General features: G+C 37.5%; 1 protein-coding gene across 13 annotated transcripts in view; it reads left to right on the top strand.

Annotated features, from left to right (window-relative positions):
• RASAL2 (RAS protein activator like 2) overlaps window positions 1-17,908 on the top strand; it is a 271,042-nt gene that overhangs the window by 226,759 nt on the left and 26,375 nt on the right. For 10 of the 13 annotated variants that reach the window (XM_081027010.1, XM_081027005.1, XM_081027011.1 and 7 more), the window contains 8 exons: window positions 2,657-2,810; window positions 4,330-4,428; window positions 5,000-5,554; window positions 7,957-8,101; window positions 11,833-11,977; window positions 12,646-12,882; window positions 15,165-15,366; window positions 17,479-17,678. In XM_081027010.1, the coding sequence (XP_080883136.1) occupies window positions 2,657-2,810; window positions 4,330-4,428; window positions 5,000-5,554; window positions 7,957-8,101; window positions 11,833-11,977; window positions 12,646-12,882; window positions 15,165-15,366; window positions 17,479-17,678 (1,737 nt within the window). The remainder of the gene's footprint in view (window positions 1-2,656; window positions 2,811-4,329; window positions 4,429-4,999; window positions 5,555-7,956; window positions 8,102-11,832; window positions 11,978-12,645; window positions 12,883-15,164; window positions 15,367-17,478; window positions 17,679-17,908) is intronic. The other 3 variants (XM_081027013.1, XM_081027012.1, XM_081027006.1) reach the window with 1 other exon arrangement.

The raw sequence follows: 17,908 nt of genomic DNA, 5'->3' as shown, positions 1-17,908 counted from the left end.
TGGAAATACAGTGAATAAAGAATTTTCTCCAACTGTCTCTAAAAGAGAAAAAGAATGTGTAACCTAGATAAGATAATGTAAAATCATACCTAGAAACATTAAACTAGGGTAAGCACTGCACAGGAAATAGAACAGTCGTGAGAGAAAAATTGTACTCGCAATGTGAGGTGTAGCAAATACCTTCTAGGAGGGGCTAGATATGGGGATCCCATGGGGAGCAAGCGAAAGCTTCTCAGCTTTGTTCCCTAGTAGAGTGGAGAGATTCTCCTCCACCCCCAGGTTGCCTCAGTTTTTTGCTACAGCCTTTGACTCTGACAAATTGTTAGTGGAAATGGGTAGGAGCCTTGCCGTTCCTTCCTCTCTGTCTTAAAATGGTCAAGCTTGCAGACCGTGCGCCTGGAGTCCCAATCGCAGCTTCTCCCTGCTGCTTTCGGCTCTCCTCTCCTCATAGGTGTAGCACCATGGCAACAGGCCCAGCCTAGAGCCCAGGAACCTTGTTTGTGTTACCTAAGGGGCTGGGTGCAGCCTGGGGAAGAGGAGAAGGGAGAGTACCTATCCTGCACTCCGTTTGGATGATGACTTCACGTTCTGGTGTTTGACTTTCTGTTCTGTTTCTACTGAGACTTGAAATTACGCCTGGAAAACATTTACCCAAAGACATTATCAGTCACTGAAGGCAGCAGGGGAACCGTCTTCTGTTGGTTCTTGTCTTCTAAGCAGAGAGTTGTTTTCTGACTGTAGTTTTCAGAAAGTGACTTGCTTCACCGTGACATGTGGCACCACTATGCTTTGGGGTTGCACTGGCAGGTGGCTGTACCATTGCTTCATGTAGGTAGACCTTGATTGTGTTTGAAATAAAATTAATTTGTGTTTTAGAATATTTTTCTAGAGAACTTTAAAAATAAAACTAAGCCTTTTGTCATACCTCCTATTTTAAGGATGCCTTTTTCTTTCCTGCTGAGAGGCTCACTATCAGAGCCCGGGAGGCTTTTTCCCTCCAAACAACTCCTCTTGAGAAAAATGGGCTGGAATTGTTGTTTTCTGTGTTTAAGAAAGATTACAGTATCCTATTGCCTCAGCCAGGCTTCCTAGGAAGCATTTGGGGAAAGGTTGTATGGTAATTGCATTAACATTAAATTGTTTTAGTTATTTATAGTTGTTGTGCTATGTTTGCAGTATATAACATGTCATTGTCTTCTCCATTAGAGCAAAAGGAAATAAATGTGGAGCTGTTGCACTGTTACATTTTTATGTACAAAACATTAGGTGGCTTTTGTGCGTATGTTGTATTATCAATGATAAATGATAATTATTGACTTTTTGACCTTTACAAAACTGCTGAATATCAGAGCACACATTTTTTTTACTCTAAATATTAAATGGTGGTTGGGTTTTTGTGTGTGGAAAGAATAGACTAAAGTTTTATTGCTCAAGATGTTTCTTGCTGTGTGTTTGATTAAATGATGTTAGAATGGAAACAGGGAAAGACCAGCCTTTAATGCTACTTTCCTGTATCTCATTACTTTATAATTTAACTGAAAGTTACTCTGACATCAAGTATTTCAGTTCCTTTTAATGTTAATGGGATTGTTTCAAGGAAATGAATGAAGCTGCTAAATGTAATGTTTCACAAAAAAATAAATGCCTTGACACAAGGCATTTCTTTTTATCCCGATTACTAGGTACTTGTGCTGAAATATATGTCTTTAACTCTGGGTGTTTCAGTCAATAAATGCTATAATTATGGAGTGAAACAGCCTGGCCATTCAGTTCTGGATTCAAGAATATTGTGCTGTCTATTGTTTGACTTCGTTAATTCTTCCAAGGGGAAGGCTGGCAGTTCTAGCTCCTGTCATGACAAGAGCCATGATTCCCAGCATTCTTCTTTAAACAGCTAGGAAACAAAGTCAGTCAGGATGGCTGAATGCTGCTGACAAAGATCTGTTCTTCTACATGAGCGTTTGAACATTGCTCTGGCGGGTGGGAGGTTTCTTCAAGGCATTTTATTCTTTATTCATATTTATATAGTAAAGCATGGAGAGAACCAAAGCTTGCCAGAAAAGAATGTCATATTGAGATGGAAATCAGACCTTTTGAAAGGCAGGGTCTGGTGCTGAAAAGCAAGGCTTTGAGTGTGTGTGAGTGTGTGTGTGTGTGTGTGTGTGTGTGTGTGTGTGTGTGTGTGCTGCCAAAGCAGAAAGAAACAGAATGAGGATTTACCCACTACTATTTTATCACTGATAGAAGAGGGTAAAGCTATACATGGAAAAAAGAGAAAAAGAAAGAAAGAAAGAATGTGTCTTTTGATAATACCTCTGCATAAATAAGAACATATAATAAGGTAACCTTGAATAGTATATATTTCTCCATCTCCAAAACAGGAGTGAGCTTTGAGCTCCCTTGAGACTAGTAAAATTATAGTACGTTTTTGTGCTTTATTGAGGAAAAAAGTATGTATGTACGCACACACATATATATATGGTTTATACGTGCCACATGAATATGGTTACCACTATGGCCATTACAGACTCGCTATTCATTTGCTCCTTTCTTCTTAGGCATTTATCCATTTGTTGTTATCTTCCATTGCATTGGACCTTCATTTTCTTGTTGACCAAGTAGTTGCCCGGTTTTAAATACCTGTTTCTACTTCCAGGTCTCGTGGGCTGCCTAAACTGAAGGAGTCCCGTTCCCATGAGTCCTTGCTGAGCCCCTGCAGTGCCGTGGAATGTTTGGATCTCGGGAGAGGGGAGCCCGTATCAGTGAAGCCGCTGCATAGCAGTATCCTTGGACAGGACTTCTGCTTCGAGGTAAAAAAGTGTAGAAAGAAGGAAGAGCAGTTAAACAACAAGCAGATTTTCTATCCAGTAATTCATTGCATTTTGTATGTAACGAATTATATTCAAATACAGTGATTTCATTACTATGGTATTGGTGATTCGATCATCTTCACTGGTTTTCAGGCATTGGAAATTGCAGGGAAAAGGTTTGGAAATCTATTCATCCAATTATACTGCCGATCAATGTTTTAGTGATGGCTTCTCGTTCCTTGTGGTTTAATCTCCTTTCAGAATAAATGGATTCTTAGTACATCCTCAGTAGAGGCCGCCAGACTAACATTAAATTTGTGTTGCAATTTTTTAGTATCGATAAAGATATCACTCACTATGTTATTATTTTTCTCCTGAAAGTCTAAGTCCCCAATTATAATGGTTCTTTGAGGAAATTAATCAAAACGTAATTTTTCTAACTACAACGTGAGCAGTTCAAAATCAGGGACCATGTGATGTCTTCCTTATTTTTATAATCCCTGCACCTCGGCCTGTCCCTGGCACATTGCAGGTGCCTAATATCGTGAATGAACAAATTTTCCTTTACCGTTTCAACATGTAACTAATATAAAAATTTTTGAAGAGATTTTTTTTTTTTTATATTCTTTTGGGAGGGGGTACTAAGTCTTCAAAATCTCATGTGTATTTTACATTTATAGCACCTCTCAGTTTGGACTAGCTACATTCATTTTAGGTACTCACTAGGCGTATGTGGCTAATAGCTACCATATTCGATCAGAATATATAATTTAATCTGATTCACTAGGTTATAACTTGAGATTGAGTTAATATGTCAGCACACTGAGCAATTTGGACAGGTCATTTGTTAGGGTTTTTTTTATAAGCCGCTTGAACTTTCCCATATTTGTGGAACTCAGTTCAATAGGTTATATACCAAGGCCAGTGTTAGGTGCTAGGCATATAGATAAATAATATGTTTCATTTTTAAAGAACAGTGGTAATAGTGGTCAGTTAACCTAATAAAGACTAGAAATGAACAGATAGGTTGCCTAGTGGAGGAGAAATGGGTTCCAAAGACAGTAGTAACCCAATAATGGTAACTCTTCAATTTTACTTAGCACCTTATATAATATTACAGTGAAGGTGGTCCCAAGAAATTGGATAAGCTGTTTTAGAGGTGCTCTTCCCTTTTTTAGTAATTTGTTGTTAACTCACTCAGACCTGAGCATATGCATTTGCAGGTAATTGAAGATGTGGCCTGAAAGGTTTTTCATTTCAATCTTTCTGAACAGTTTTCGGTCCCTGGGTTGAATTGTCAGTGGCCTTTGTTCTCATACCTGGAGATGAGTGAGGATGTGAAGCCAAAAGTGGATATAGACGTAGATACAGAAATCACAAAGCTGGCAAATGTCATTTTGGTTTCCTCTAGTGTGAACTGGGCTCATCACACATCCCTAATTCTTAAGTGGTACATCAAGGAAACTGGAGACCCTGAGCCCTATGTTTCCTTTTCTTATCTCTAATCTTTATGTTGAAGGTTACCTATTTAAGTGGAAGTAAATGCTTCAGCTGTAACTCTGCTTCAGAGAGGGATAAGTGGATGGAAAACCTTCGCAGGACAGTTCAACCAAATAAGGTAATAGTGGTTTTGAGAATCTAAAAAATGTGTAACTCTATAAGCAGTAAATTGATAAAAGATAAATGCAGCAATGATACCTTAATTTTTATAGAGCCTTTTAAACACATTTGTGTATTATGCCATTTTATGCTCAAAATAATCTTATTGTGGAGATTATCATGATTTTACCAATGTGGATAAGAAGACTCAGAGAAGTTACGTGACTTGCCGCAGTCAGAAGCTAGTACATGATAGAAATGAGACCAGAACACAAGTTTCTTAACTACTTATCTCTTTTTTATTTGCAGACATTAGTCCAGTTGCCACTAGGCTGGTGACTTGAGAACTTGTATTTCAGGATGATGTTTTTTTAACCCAAGTGAAATAGAATGTATGTATGTGGCTCTCTAAGATTCTGATACATTTTTGTTTAGAGCTTGCTATTATCCTGAACAATGAGATAGCAATCCCTTTCATTATTTATTGATTACCCGTAATAAAATATATAATCGACATCACCTATTTTAAAAGGAAATTTTGTCTTTCTGGGATTTCAGCGCTCAAACTCAGCTTTGTTACCTCTTTATAGGACAATTGCCGACGAGCTGAAAATGTTCTCCGTTTATGGCTCATTGAAGCCAAGGACCTTGCCCCTAAAAAGAAATATTTCTGTGAACTGTGCCTTGATGATACTCTCTTTGCTCGTACAACCAGCAAGACCAAAGCAGACAATATTTTCTGGGGTGAACATTTTGAATTCTACAGCCTTCCACCTCTTCATAGCATCACAGTTCACATTTATAAAGACGTGGAAAAAAAGAAAAAAAAGGACAAGAATAATTATGTAGGGCTAGTCAACATCCCCACTGCCAGTGTGACTGGTCGCCAATTTGTAGAAAAGTGGTATCCAGTGAGTACACCTACCCCCAACAAAGGAAAGACAGGAGGACCTTCTATTCGCATTAAATCACGTTTCCAAACGATCACCATTCTACCGATGGAGCAATACAAAGAGTTTGCAGAATTTGTCACCAGCAACTACACCATGCTGTGTTCTGTCCTTGAACCCGTGATTAGTGTGAGAAATAAAGAGGAGTTGGCTTGTGCCCTGGTGCACATTCTTCAAAGTACTGGCAGAGCCAAGGTAAGTGGAGAAGGCGGGCTGCATTACCCAAAATCTCTTCCCTACCTTTTATGAAGAAACACACATATGGTACTGTGAAGATCCACATTAGAGAAATATACTTTGCTAATGGTCAAAAAAGAAAAAAAGAATAAAGACATTAGTAGTTCTTAGATCCAGAAAAGATGGAGATTATAAAACTAAAGAAGTAAAATGGAGAGACCACAAATATTTAGTTAGATATTGTTTATTCAGATATTATATATTCACCCATTTATTTAGATATTACATATTCATCCATTTGCACGAAGGAGATACCTCTATGTTGTCTAACAAAATAAATGGTAGTATTGGCGTGATAATGCTCCTGTGTATTCACGATTCTTTCTCTTTAACTCCAGAGTGTGTTATATGGTGGGTTTACTCCTGCACTCTTATCTTGTTTAGGAGTAACTGATGACGTATCCTCTGGTCCCAGAAGGGGGTATTCCAAAAGCATGCTGGGTATTAGCAAGAGTCTTCATGGGATTAAAATCTATATTTGGAGTAAAAATACCAAGGGATGTTACGTAATTGGTAGTTATGTCATGATGGCCTTATCTCATTTCATCCTGGATAGCAGTAGAAATGTAGGAAGATGAAAAATGAGATTTATGCTAATTGTGTGAAGAACAATAACCAAATGATGGTCTTTGATCAGCCTGAACTATAAAAATTATTACCTCATGAGGCATATTCAGTAACTAGCTGAGTCACTATTATATGCCAGTTGGTCATGGTAAAATTGTATTTCAGACCCAGAGGAGGTCAAAGTTAGGATAATTTTATTTAGAACCAAACAATAAAATAAAGTGCTATTAAGATTTCTTGATACAAATCAGACTATGTCAATATATTCAATATTTAGTTTCTTATCTGCCTTTCTACTGATTATCATTTTTGCGGTTGGGTTTACTGATAATAATCTTCAGCTTTCTGGAATTAAAAAAGCTTAAGAACTTGGGGTGAGATGTCATTAAAATTTTGACTGTCATCTTTGAAATTGTATAGATGTGTGCTTTCTGCTGTTCAGTTGCCCAAAGTTCTGGATACCTATAGGATTTTTTAAATGACTTTATTGAAGTATAATTTACATACAATAAACTCTACCCATTTAAAGTGAAAAATTGAATGATTTTTGGCAGATAATGCTCCCACTGAAACCACAGCCACAATCAAGATATGGAATGTTACCCCCCACTCCCCAAAAGCTTCTTCCTGCCTCTCAGCCTAAGAATTTGATAGTGATTATTAAGTCTATAATTCTTGTACAGCTTAGTTAAGCTGCCCCAGAGTAAATCCCATTAATGTTTAAAATGCTTAGTTTTAAAGTAAATCAACATGTTCCCTCTGTTTTTGGTTTTTAGACTTTGATATATCCAATAAATATATAATATTGAAAATACCTGTTACCACATTTCAAACTGAACAGCAATAAACATTGAACTTTACATCAAGTTCTTTAAGACTGTTGAGAAATAAAGCCACTGTTTCTTAAGGACTGTATTTCACCTTATGCTGTCCTTCTCCTTGGATACATTGGCAGGGACAAGGTCAGACAGATTGCCTAAAAAATAAGTTCAAGTGTTCAAGCAATTCCATGTTGATACTGTGGACCAATTTGTAACTGTTACATATTAAATACCTACTATGTGTAGAAACTGTTAAATGAGGAAATGTAGAGGTGAACAAAAATAGACACTGTCTTTGGCCGCCTGGGGCTTACAGCCTCCTAAGGAAAATAGATATTAATCAAGTAATTACAGAAATAAATGTGTGATCACAGTGAGAAGTGCAGAGAAAAAAGATATATGGTGCTGTAAGAGTGTGGATTAAGGGGACCTGACTAATGGGGTTCAGTGCAGTGTTGGTCAGAGAAAGCTTAACTGAAGAAATGACGTGCAAAGACGATACAGAGGATCTGAGGAGTGAACTTGGTGACAGTGGGGCAGGAGTGACGGCAGGAGGGAGGCAGAACTGAGGGCAGCGTTTGCACAATGCTTTGTGGTGAATGGACAACACTGTGTGTTGGGAAAGGCTTGGTGTACTCAAGGTCTAAAAAGAAGACCCATGAGGCTGGGTCAGAATATAGAGAGAATGGTACAAGATGAAGCTGGGAAGGTAGGCAGAAACCAGAAAATAGACTTGTAGGCTGAGCTGAGAATTACGGCCTTTGTCCAAAGTGCAATGGAAAACCTTTGAAGGAATTTTAAACTTAGAGGTAGTGACCGCTAAGATTCTATCCTGACTTTTTTCCTTTCAAATGAATCTGGTAGCTTTAGTTGTAAAGCAGGATTTCCAAGATGTCTGATATCTCATCAGTTTCTTCTGATGTATGTTATTTATTCAGTTGCTTTCTGCCTGATTGAACATTGTTCTACCAGGATTTTCTGACCGATTTGGTGATGTCTGAGGTGGATCGATGTGGAGAGCATGACGTCTTGATCTTCAGAGAGAACACCATTGCCACCAAGTCCATTGAGGAATACCTCAAGTTGGTGGGACAGCAGTATCTTCATGATGCCTTGGGTATGGAGAAGCAATACATGTTCTCTTTTCTCCCCCTTTGACTCTGTTATTTCATCCTCATGAGACAAACAAGTGGAGCTCCAGTTCTGCTGGTTGTGTAGTTCTAGCCAAGTAGGGTGTTCAAGTTCGAGTTTCAGCTTTACAAAGTCTCTGCAGTACTCACCAAAGAACAAGAGCAGATGGGCTTATTACGGCTTGTGCAGGAGGAGGAAGCCCAGCAGCATATGCAGCTGCCCCCAGGCCCCTGCACCCACGTTATAATAGTAGTGGGTGTCACTACTGAGGGTGGCCTGTTTCCCCCAGGGTTGGGTATTTATGTCATGATATAAATGCATCACTTAAGTCTTGAAAGTGTTAACATTTGTTATCATGCCTCAAACACTAAGAAACGCTCGCCAGTTCCCACAACTCCCAATTTCAGTCTTCAAGGCCTCCAGAATTTTCAACAATAACTAGTTTTTGTCCCCTTGGTGGTTCCTGCTGGTTAGGCCACTCACTTGCAATTCCAGATGTGGTGATGAAATTCAGGCGTGGGCCTCTAGAGTAAAGTGTTATGCTGGGTGCTTTGATGTGCATCATGATAAAGCAGACGTGAGTTCCTTGAAGAAAAGTCCTTTCTTTTATCTCCACCTCCAGTACTTTACACAGAATGTACACCTACACTGTCCTATAGAAACATAATAGAGTCGCGTGTAATTTAATGTCCTAGTAGTCACAGTATCAAAAGGGTAGTGAGAAACGGGTGAAATTTATTTTAATAACATTTTATTTAACCCATCACATCCAAATGTTAACAGGTAACAGTATAATAAGTATTCATAAGGTTTTCCACTTTTTCCATACTCGCTCTTTGAAATTCACTGTGTATTTTACAGTTATTGCATGTTTCAACTTGCACCGGTCGCATTTCCTGTGCTCAGTAGTCAGCTGTGACTATCACGAGATAATAAGGCATGTTGAATGAGCAGATAGATTTTTGCCCTCAAGGAACTTACAATATAGGGAGAGAAGAAAGATAAGGATATCCCTATAACCAAAAAATACTTTTTCAAAGAATTAAAGAAATTGATTCTATTTGACACTTTACTTGCTATGGCAGGAACCTCGAATAATACAATTGAGGAAGATTTTCATAGTAAGCATTAAATAAAAAGACTTCACAGTGGTAAAATCTTGGTAAACAAAAAAATTAATAAGTACAGCTGAACACTCTGAATAGTTTTGCTATGTTTCATACACTTTGGGCCAAAAAAAAAAAAAAAAAAAGATGCTATTTTCAGACTGCCTGAAGAACTCTCTAAGAAAATTGAGTTAAAAGTTGCCAGTCATATTGTACAATCTTCATTTATCTTGATTGAACCATTATTATTTACCACACAGGCTCTGCCTCGGACCTAATTCTTCCAGCTGTTAACCCCCTTTACCTTTCTAATTGAAATCAGATTGCATGTTGACGTCCTGTGACACACAGGAAATGGCACCTGTGAGATATAGAAAAGAAGTCTCCAAAACGCCTGGTTTCCATCCTTGGTGGCAGAGGCAAATTCTTTTTTAGCAATATGTCCTTACCTGTTGACTTATTTCTGCACATGAAATTTGGATGCTAGATACTAATGAGTTAATGGTTTACCTAGAAAACAAGTAGAACATTCTGGGCACAAACTTCCATTTAAACCACATAGTGAGTACCTACCCACTTTGGCTCTGAATTTTTTCAAAGGAAGAGAGAAAATGTGAATGGATTATTGAATCTGTCTCAGTAATTTTTGAGCAGGTAAGCAGTTTTAAGGTACAGACCTATAAAAGGTTCACCTTTCAATGTGGTACTTTTCACATCAGACATAGGTTATAGTTTAAAAAGTGAAAATAATTTGCTGTATTTTGGAGGATTACATATCATAATCAGGAAAAGAAAAACTTTTTAGTCTGCTACTATAGACAGTTAATTTACTTCCGGACGCTTGAGTTATTTATTTGGCTCTTATCTGGAAGAATAAAAGAAGAATATTCTTATAATTCACAAGTTATTGGTTAGTATTTGTATTATTTCCCTGGCATTAGTATAAGCTTAAGGAACTCCCTAAACAAAATATTGATGGTATAAATTTAAAGGTGGGCCAGTTTTTACAGGGAGCATTTGACACTGATGACTTTGTTTTAAATGTAGGTCCTCTTTAAATGGGGTCAATTCTGTGGCAGCACATAGCATAGGAGACATTGAAAGCGTGCTGAATACAAACCTTGTGAGAATCAGTCATCATATTTAAAAGCCTTGTGCTAGTTTTAGTCATTTCACTTTATGAAAACTCTATAAAAGTTGCCTGGTTTGTACATAACAATACTTACTGTGTTGAGCCTCTACTACAAACGCCAGACATCATATTCACACTTTTCTTTTCATGCATTATTTTCGATCCTCACCACAGCTCTATAGGGTGGGAGTTGTCATGCTATTTTCCAAATAAGGCAGCTGAAGCTTGGACTAAGTAAGTGACTTTTCAGGGCTCCACAGTCAGTTAAGTGATGGGTCGAGGATTTGATCCTAGACATGTTCGATGCTAAAGCCTTTACTTTTTCTGTATGTTACTTTCTTTTCTGTTCTTAAAGCATTTTTCTTCCAAATAATCACTTCCCATCCTCTATCATAGCTAGTTTTGAAAGCACTCCTTTGCTTCAGTACAAACCATTTTATTAGAAAATGCCCTTCATGTTGCTGATGCTATTTAATTTTACAGAAATTATTGTTCACTTTCATGAAGTCCATCATAACTAGCATGAACCTTAACTAATATAAATAGATTTGAAAGGATCTTTGAAAGATCTACTCCTCTTTCATAAAGGCCTATAAAAACCTAAGAATAGATACTACCAGCTCTCATAAATATTTATTGAGCACCTGCAGTGCTTTGGGAGCTATTTAATAGGCTGGAGATTTGAACATGAATAGAACGTGGTCCCTGACCTCCAAAGGTATTCATCCTAGAGATGAGACAGACATGTGCACAAATAAGCACAAAACAGTGAAACGTGGGCCAGTATAACATAGCCGAGGTACAGGGGAGGATAAACAGGATTTGTTCTTGCAGAGAATGTTGGGCATATCCCTACAGAGGATGGCATGTAAGAACAGGGCTTCTGAGCTAAATTTATGTGGGAACACATGTATAGATTATATAAAGAGATGTTCTGCTGCAATCGTGTGCTGCGTTGAACGACTGTCCCCATTACAAAAGGTAAGTCTAGGCATCCTTAGTTGAATTTATGTTTGGCACCAGCATTAGCACTTAAAACCTTACCTGGGCTATATTCCACCAAGCTTGGGTTATTTTTTTCTTCTCAACTAATAACAATATTATTCACCCTGATAGAGGGGCCTTCGGAAAAATAATGAGTTCCTGCTACTTAAATATCTTTGTGATTTCAGATAAAAGATTTAAAGTTGTGTCATTGTTTCAAGTAGTATCATTGTTATTTTATAAATGGCATGATGATGATGTTAGTGATTGCTGTTTTGCAACTTCCAGGGTAAGGAAAATAAACATGATAAGTGGGAGGTGGTAACTCTTGGATTCCAAAGCAATAACCATTTGTGAACAATCTTTTGTCCCCTCCCTGTCAGGTCTCAGAAAGAATTCCCAATTATACATTTTAGGACAGAGATCCTACATCCTTTTATTCTCCTCAGAAAGACGCTCTAATTATACTGTCTGTGGTCTTCTCTCTCCAAATAGGGGAGTTCATCAAAGCTTTGTATGAGTCAGATGAGAACTGTGAAGTGGATCCCAGCAAATGTTCATCTAGTGAGCTGACAGACCATCAGAGCAACCTGAAAATGTGCTGTGAGCTGGCTTTCTGCAAGATCATCAACTCTTACTGGTGAGCTGATGTCAGTGCTTTATCCCTGCTTATGGAACTTACCATTTGCCATATAAAACGCATCACAGTGTCAACTGTTAATTCCCAACCAAAGGAAGGGCTTAGGGGAAAAACGGAGTTTCCCTAATATAGTCTTACCTAAAATCTAAATATCCATTGTAAGCAGAAGAACCTCTGAACTGTCTGCATAAATATAATGTTCATATAGAATATTAGCACCACATTCCTCTGACACTAAAAGTATTTTAATGGCTTTCTAAAATGTTTACTAGTGTTAAACAGATGTGCTCATGATTTGTGATCATTGCCCTAACCCCAGCAATTGGTGAGACTTTGGAAGATTTTTTGATGAACAGTCCTTAGAGAGAGTATGGTGGGCTGTATTAAACCAGATGGTTTTGTCAGGAGCCTCATGCCATTTTCCCACTTTTCAAGACTAAATTTACACTAATTCCTGAGTTTTAGAGCCGTGGCTCTCCAGTCTCCATCTGGGCTTCTGGGAATGTTCCACTCCCTCTCAGCCACAAATCGGGCAGCTCTCTCCACTACGCCCTCCTCACCGTCTGGCTCTAGAGCGGAGGTGTGTTGGGCCAGAGTGCAATTGCTTGTGTGTCTTGGGTTGTGCTGCTTTTATATTTAGAGGTTTTTGATCTTCTTTCCTTCCCCAGTGTTTTCCCTCGTGAGTTAAAAGAAGTGTTTGCATCGTGGAAGCATCAGTGCCTGAACCGTGGCAAGCAAGACATCAGCGAGCGGCTCATCAGTGCCTCACTGTTTCTCCGGTTCCTGTGCCCAGCCATTATGTCTCCCAGTCTTTTCAACCTTATGCAGGAGTATCCCGATGACCGCACTTCTCGGACTCTGACTCTCATTGCCAAGGTCATTCAGAACCTGGCGAACTTTGCCAAGTAGGTGTCACCACCACAACCACTTTTCAAAAACATTGTTAAAAATACACAAGATCCTAAATTTGAATGGAGGTGGGGTTCTCATAACTCATGTTACAAGATTTTCATTGTGGTGGTATTATAAATAGCAAAAAAATTGGAAATAACTTCAATATTCATTTTATAGAGAAATGGTTAAGTAATCTATGGTACATGCATTCAATAGAATATTTGAAGCCACTATAAGCAGTGTTTACAAAGAATAACATGGAAAATGAAGATATAATTCTATTAAATGAAAAAAGCTATTAAAAACGTTAGCAAAAAAAAAAAAGACATCAAATGGTGCATATGCTACTGTCTCAGTGATGTCAAAATGCAAAAACCTCCATATAAAAAAGTGGGGAAGAGGGTTGGGGATAAGGGGAAAGGTGAAGGGATTTGGAAGCAGCTGGTAACCACAAGATGGCCTCAGGGTTTTTTTTTTTTAAATTAATTTGGGGAAGGTATTCTATAATGTTGTAAAGATTTTGTTGGGTATCCGATGGACATGCGTCCTATTTGGGAGACCACCTCAGGGATACTGTGGATACCTGATCATGGCATTGTACATCAGAAGCTAAACATTAATGAATGCCAACTATAATTTTATATATATAATGTGATGGTTCAGTGTGAGGTCGGAGGGATAGTGGATGGGGGGAGGGGGGTTCACACTATGAGGGATATAAATGATGAACGTCTAAGTATTACCTTGTTTTGTACACCTGAAACTAATAAATAAATAAATTAATTAAAAAAAAAAAAAAAAGAAGTTGGGAAGAGCATTCAGGTAAATTCCATGGTGACATGGTCTAAGACAACTGGCCTGGCCCCTTCAAACAAGTCACATGTCATGAAAAATGGAAAAGACAGAGGGGACTGTCTTTTTTAAAAGAGAGTAGGTTGAATTCTTGAATTTTAATTGGATCTGAATTGGAGAAAACTCTGTAAAACTCCATTTGGGGAGAATTGGTGAAATTAGTTTAAAAAGTTTTAGTGTGATGGCATTGGTTCATGTAAGAGATTTTCTTTATTCTGGAGAAATGGTTTCTAATATATTTAGAGGTTTTTCTGCAGCTTTGTTTAAAATGATTCAGCCAAAAAAAAAAAGTACACGTGTGTGTTTAAATATATATATTATATTATATTATATTATATTATATTATATTATATTATATTATATTATATTATATTTATATATATATATATATATATATATATATATATATATATATATATATATATATATATATATATATAATACACAGAGCGAAAGAGAGAGAGAGAGAGAGAGAACAAACTTGGCAAAATGTTAACAGTTGGTTAATGAAAATGAACAACATATGGGTGTTCATTGTATATTCTTTCAACTTTTCTGTAGATTTTTTTAAAGGAAGTTAGAAAGCAGTCAGGGAGGAAATACACTCAAATGTCAACAGCAGATATATTTGGGTGATAACAGTGGGTACACCCACACTTTTCCCACTTTTCATTGTTTTCAAATTTTTCTTAAGTTTGTATAATTTTTACAATTTACAGAAAATAATTTTAAGATCACTGAGAAGGAATTCACACTGGCAAAAACTGATCACAGCAGACTTACTCAATATTAAAGTTTAAAGACAAGATTCTATTAGAAACTTACTGAAGAAAAAAATTAGAACCTAAGTGAGACAGATTGTTTTCTAGCTTAAATAGTGGCACTTTAGAAGTGCACTACTTGAACTTTGTATACCCTATATAGAGGCCAATGCAGAAATATTCATATTTGAGCTAATTCTGATTTTAAAAAAATTATTTCTAGCTTATTTCGGAACAAGATTTATGGACTTAATCTGTCCCTGAAGATAGCTAGAATCTAGACTCTAGATAGACAAAGAAGAGAGGAAGTTCTTCTCTGGCAGAGATAAATAGCATGAACAAAAGCTTGGAGAAGAGAAAGTATATCTGGGAAACTTTGAAGAAGTGAGAGATATTGAAAGGTTTATACTGATGAACCATTTGGTGGTCAATGAAGATTAGATTACAGAGAGCTTTAAATACCAGAAAAACAGGGTTATTACCTTACCTGATAGAAAATAGAAAGCTACTCAAAATTTTTTAGTATTAATATTTTTGGCATTTATCTCTTACAGATAACAAATTAGTCACTTACCTGCCCAAAAGAAAAAAAAATGTATAGCTCTGTGAAAGTCAGCTCAAAATGATTACCTCTCTTTTCCTAAATATGTTCTTTCTCATTTTCTTGCCCTCTACTTTAGATTTGGTAACAAAGAAGAATACATGGCATTCATGAATGATTTTTTAGAACATGAATGGGGTGGAATGAAGCGCTTTCTTTTGGAGATCTCTAATCCTGACACCATCTCAAACACCCCAGGCTTTGATGGTTACATTGACCTGGGTCGGGAGCTTTCAGTTTTGCATTCTTTACTGTGGGAAGTGGTTTCCCAACTTGATAAGGTAAAGTAGGCTGGAATAGTCATGGGAGCTGGGAGGTAGTGAACCTTGATGTACCTGAATTCCAGAGAGCATTTACGGAGTGATAGCACTCATGCTTTCCTTAGTTGAAAGCAGCCTTTTATCTTAGAAATCTGGGAGTAAATGGTTATCTTTTCTGAGTAAAATCTATACTCTACAAACCAGGACATTCTAGACAACCATGAAATTATTTATATATATTTTAAGTAATTATCTGCATTAATGGAGTATTTATTTCTATAAATAAATAAAGTATATATATAACATCTAAAAACTTGCCTAGAAACTAATATCACATATTGGTGTTGTGACCTTATTCATGTGTAGTAGGATGAGATGAAGCCTCACATAGTAATTTCTAACAGAACTGTGGACTTTGAAAAATACTGAAACTATCACGTTTAATCACCTTTACCCATGAGATTTTTTTGTTTTTATTATACAAATCAGAGGATTTACTATATCTGTTACTACTCGAGAGAGAATTACAGGGGATCTGAAAATCCTGATGGTTTCTTTCTCTACAGATATGAATTAAGAATACAGAAAACAATTATCATTTTTAATCATTTATTTTGATTACAAGCTAAGAACTTTCTTGTATACCATATTAATAACTAAATATATATATTACCAATCATTTTATTCCTTCTGGGATTTTATAGAGAGGCATAGATTTTACAATGGAAAATAATCTTAGCAGACTTTAGCGAGATTTATCACAATAATTATTTTTTGATGTTTTTGTTTGCTACAGGTATTTATAAATATGTGTGGTGGTATGTTAGAATAACTTCAAAAGACAAAGTTATTTTCCTGTGATAAGAATTTGTTTGTTTTCCTTCATTTTCCTATTATCCTTGAAAATGTTGCACCAATAAAATTGGAGGGAGTAAAACCTATTAATAAAGACCACTTTCCTAAGGAAATGTAAATGGTAGGGTGTCCACTGGTGCTTAACACGTTTGTAAAATAGACTGTTCCTTCTTCTTGAGGACCCCATCTTCACTTTTAGAAATGCCAGCTAGAGAGTAAGTTGCAGCTACGCTGAGGGTAAATTCCTTGAATGTGGATGAATCACGGCTCAAGAAGGTTGAGCACGAAAGGCATTCTTCGAGTGGCATTTGAGCATGCGTTCTAGCCGTTCAAGCAGAGTTGAAGAATCTATTGGTTGTTGAGCAAGCAAAGAAGATCCAGAGACAGTCACGTAAAACTGCCTAACAGTTGAGGGTCCCATAAGACCCCATGAGAATAAGAATTCCCCAAACGAAAAAAAAAAAGATAGATAAAGCAAGCACCAACAAGTTATTCTTTGTTGAATAACTGCGACAGTGAGATGCAGATAACAGTTATCAGCCTGGTTTATTCAGGGTCAAGGTCTTTTTAACAGGCTTTGCTGTGTAAACACGCTTTTCCCTTGTTTAATCTTTGTTTGGTCCCGGGAACCAGGACTCTGTCCAGACATATTTCATAGAGACAGTTTATTTTGAGGCTTAAAAAAAATTGTCATGCGGATGCAAGCCCAGTTGGCAATAGGTCAGGGTTCCCAAGATTAAATGCAATAGTGAATGGCAATACCAACTGTGTGCCCTGGAGTGGAGTGCTTTGGACCCCTGCATGCAACACCTTCTTGTATGTTGGCATGCATTCTACCCTCACATGATCCTTTTTCTTTGGAAGTGTCCTCAAACTAGCCTTCTGGTCTTGAAGTCCTTTTTGGTTAGAAGGTGTCTGGTTCTTCCCCTCCCCTACCCCACCTCAATCTATTAGTCTTCCAAAGATTTCGTTTGCTTTGCATGCCTATTTTAGTTGGAATGGCAGTGTTTTGGTTGTTTTGAGCATGTCTTTCAATTTTTATTTGCATAATCCTAATTTCTATTTCCTTTCTTTCCTCAATGTCTGCCGCACCTTGTTTTGCCTCCTCCATTCATCTCGACGCCATGGTTCTGCTGCTCCGTAACAATGCATTATGAACCTGCCGCTCCCCACATGCAAACACCTCCCCTCCCCTCCAACCTACACCCCTTCATCAATGGGCATCGTTGTCCCCAAAACAACCTGTGGTGGATGTCGCAATGCTTATTATCCAATTAGGGTGAAAATTCCTTCCTACAGGCGACCGTGGCAAAACTGGGACCTCTCCCTCGTGTTCTTGCTGATATTACCAAGTCTCTGACTAATCCTACGCCAATACAGCAGCAACTGAGACGCTTCACTGAGCACAACTCCAGTCCCAATGTCAGTGGAAGCCTCTCCTCTGGGCTGCAGAAAATATTTGAAGACCCCACTGACAGGTATGGAAGAGAGAATGTGAAGTACTACCTTAGAGGGATAACATTTAGAGATTTGGCAAACATCTTTTTATTTGTTGAATTTACAATCTTTAAAGTCATGAGCAATTGGAAAGAATCATCTGACCTGAGATAAATCCAGTTATTTGTCATAATAATGCACAAGATCTAGGACACTTATATTCTAGACTGATATTGGAGAAGATATGTCCTACTTAGTGGAAGACTAAATG

The sequence above is a fragment of the Rhinolophus hipposideros genome, assembly GCF_964194185.1.
Source record: "Rhinolophus hipposideros genome assembly, chromosome: 19".
Classification (NCBI taxonomy): Eukaryota; Metazoa; Chordata; class Mammalia; order Chiroptera; family Rhinolophidae; genus Rhinolophus; species Rhinolophus hipposideros.
This window is presented reverse-complemented; position numbering and strand designations above follow the sequence as displayed.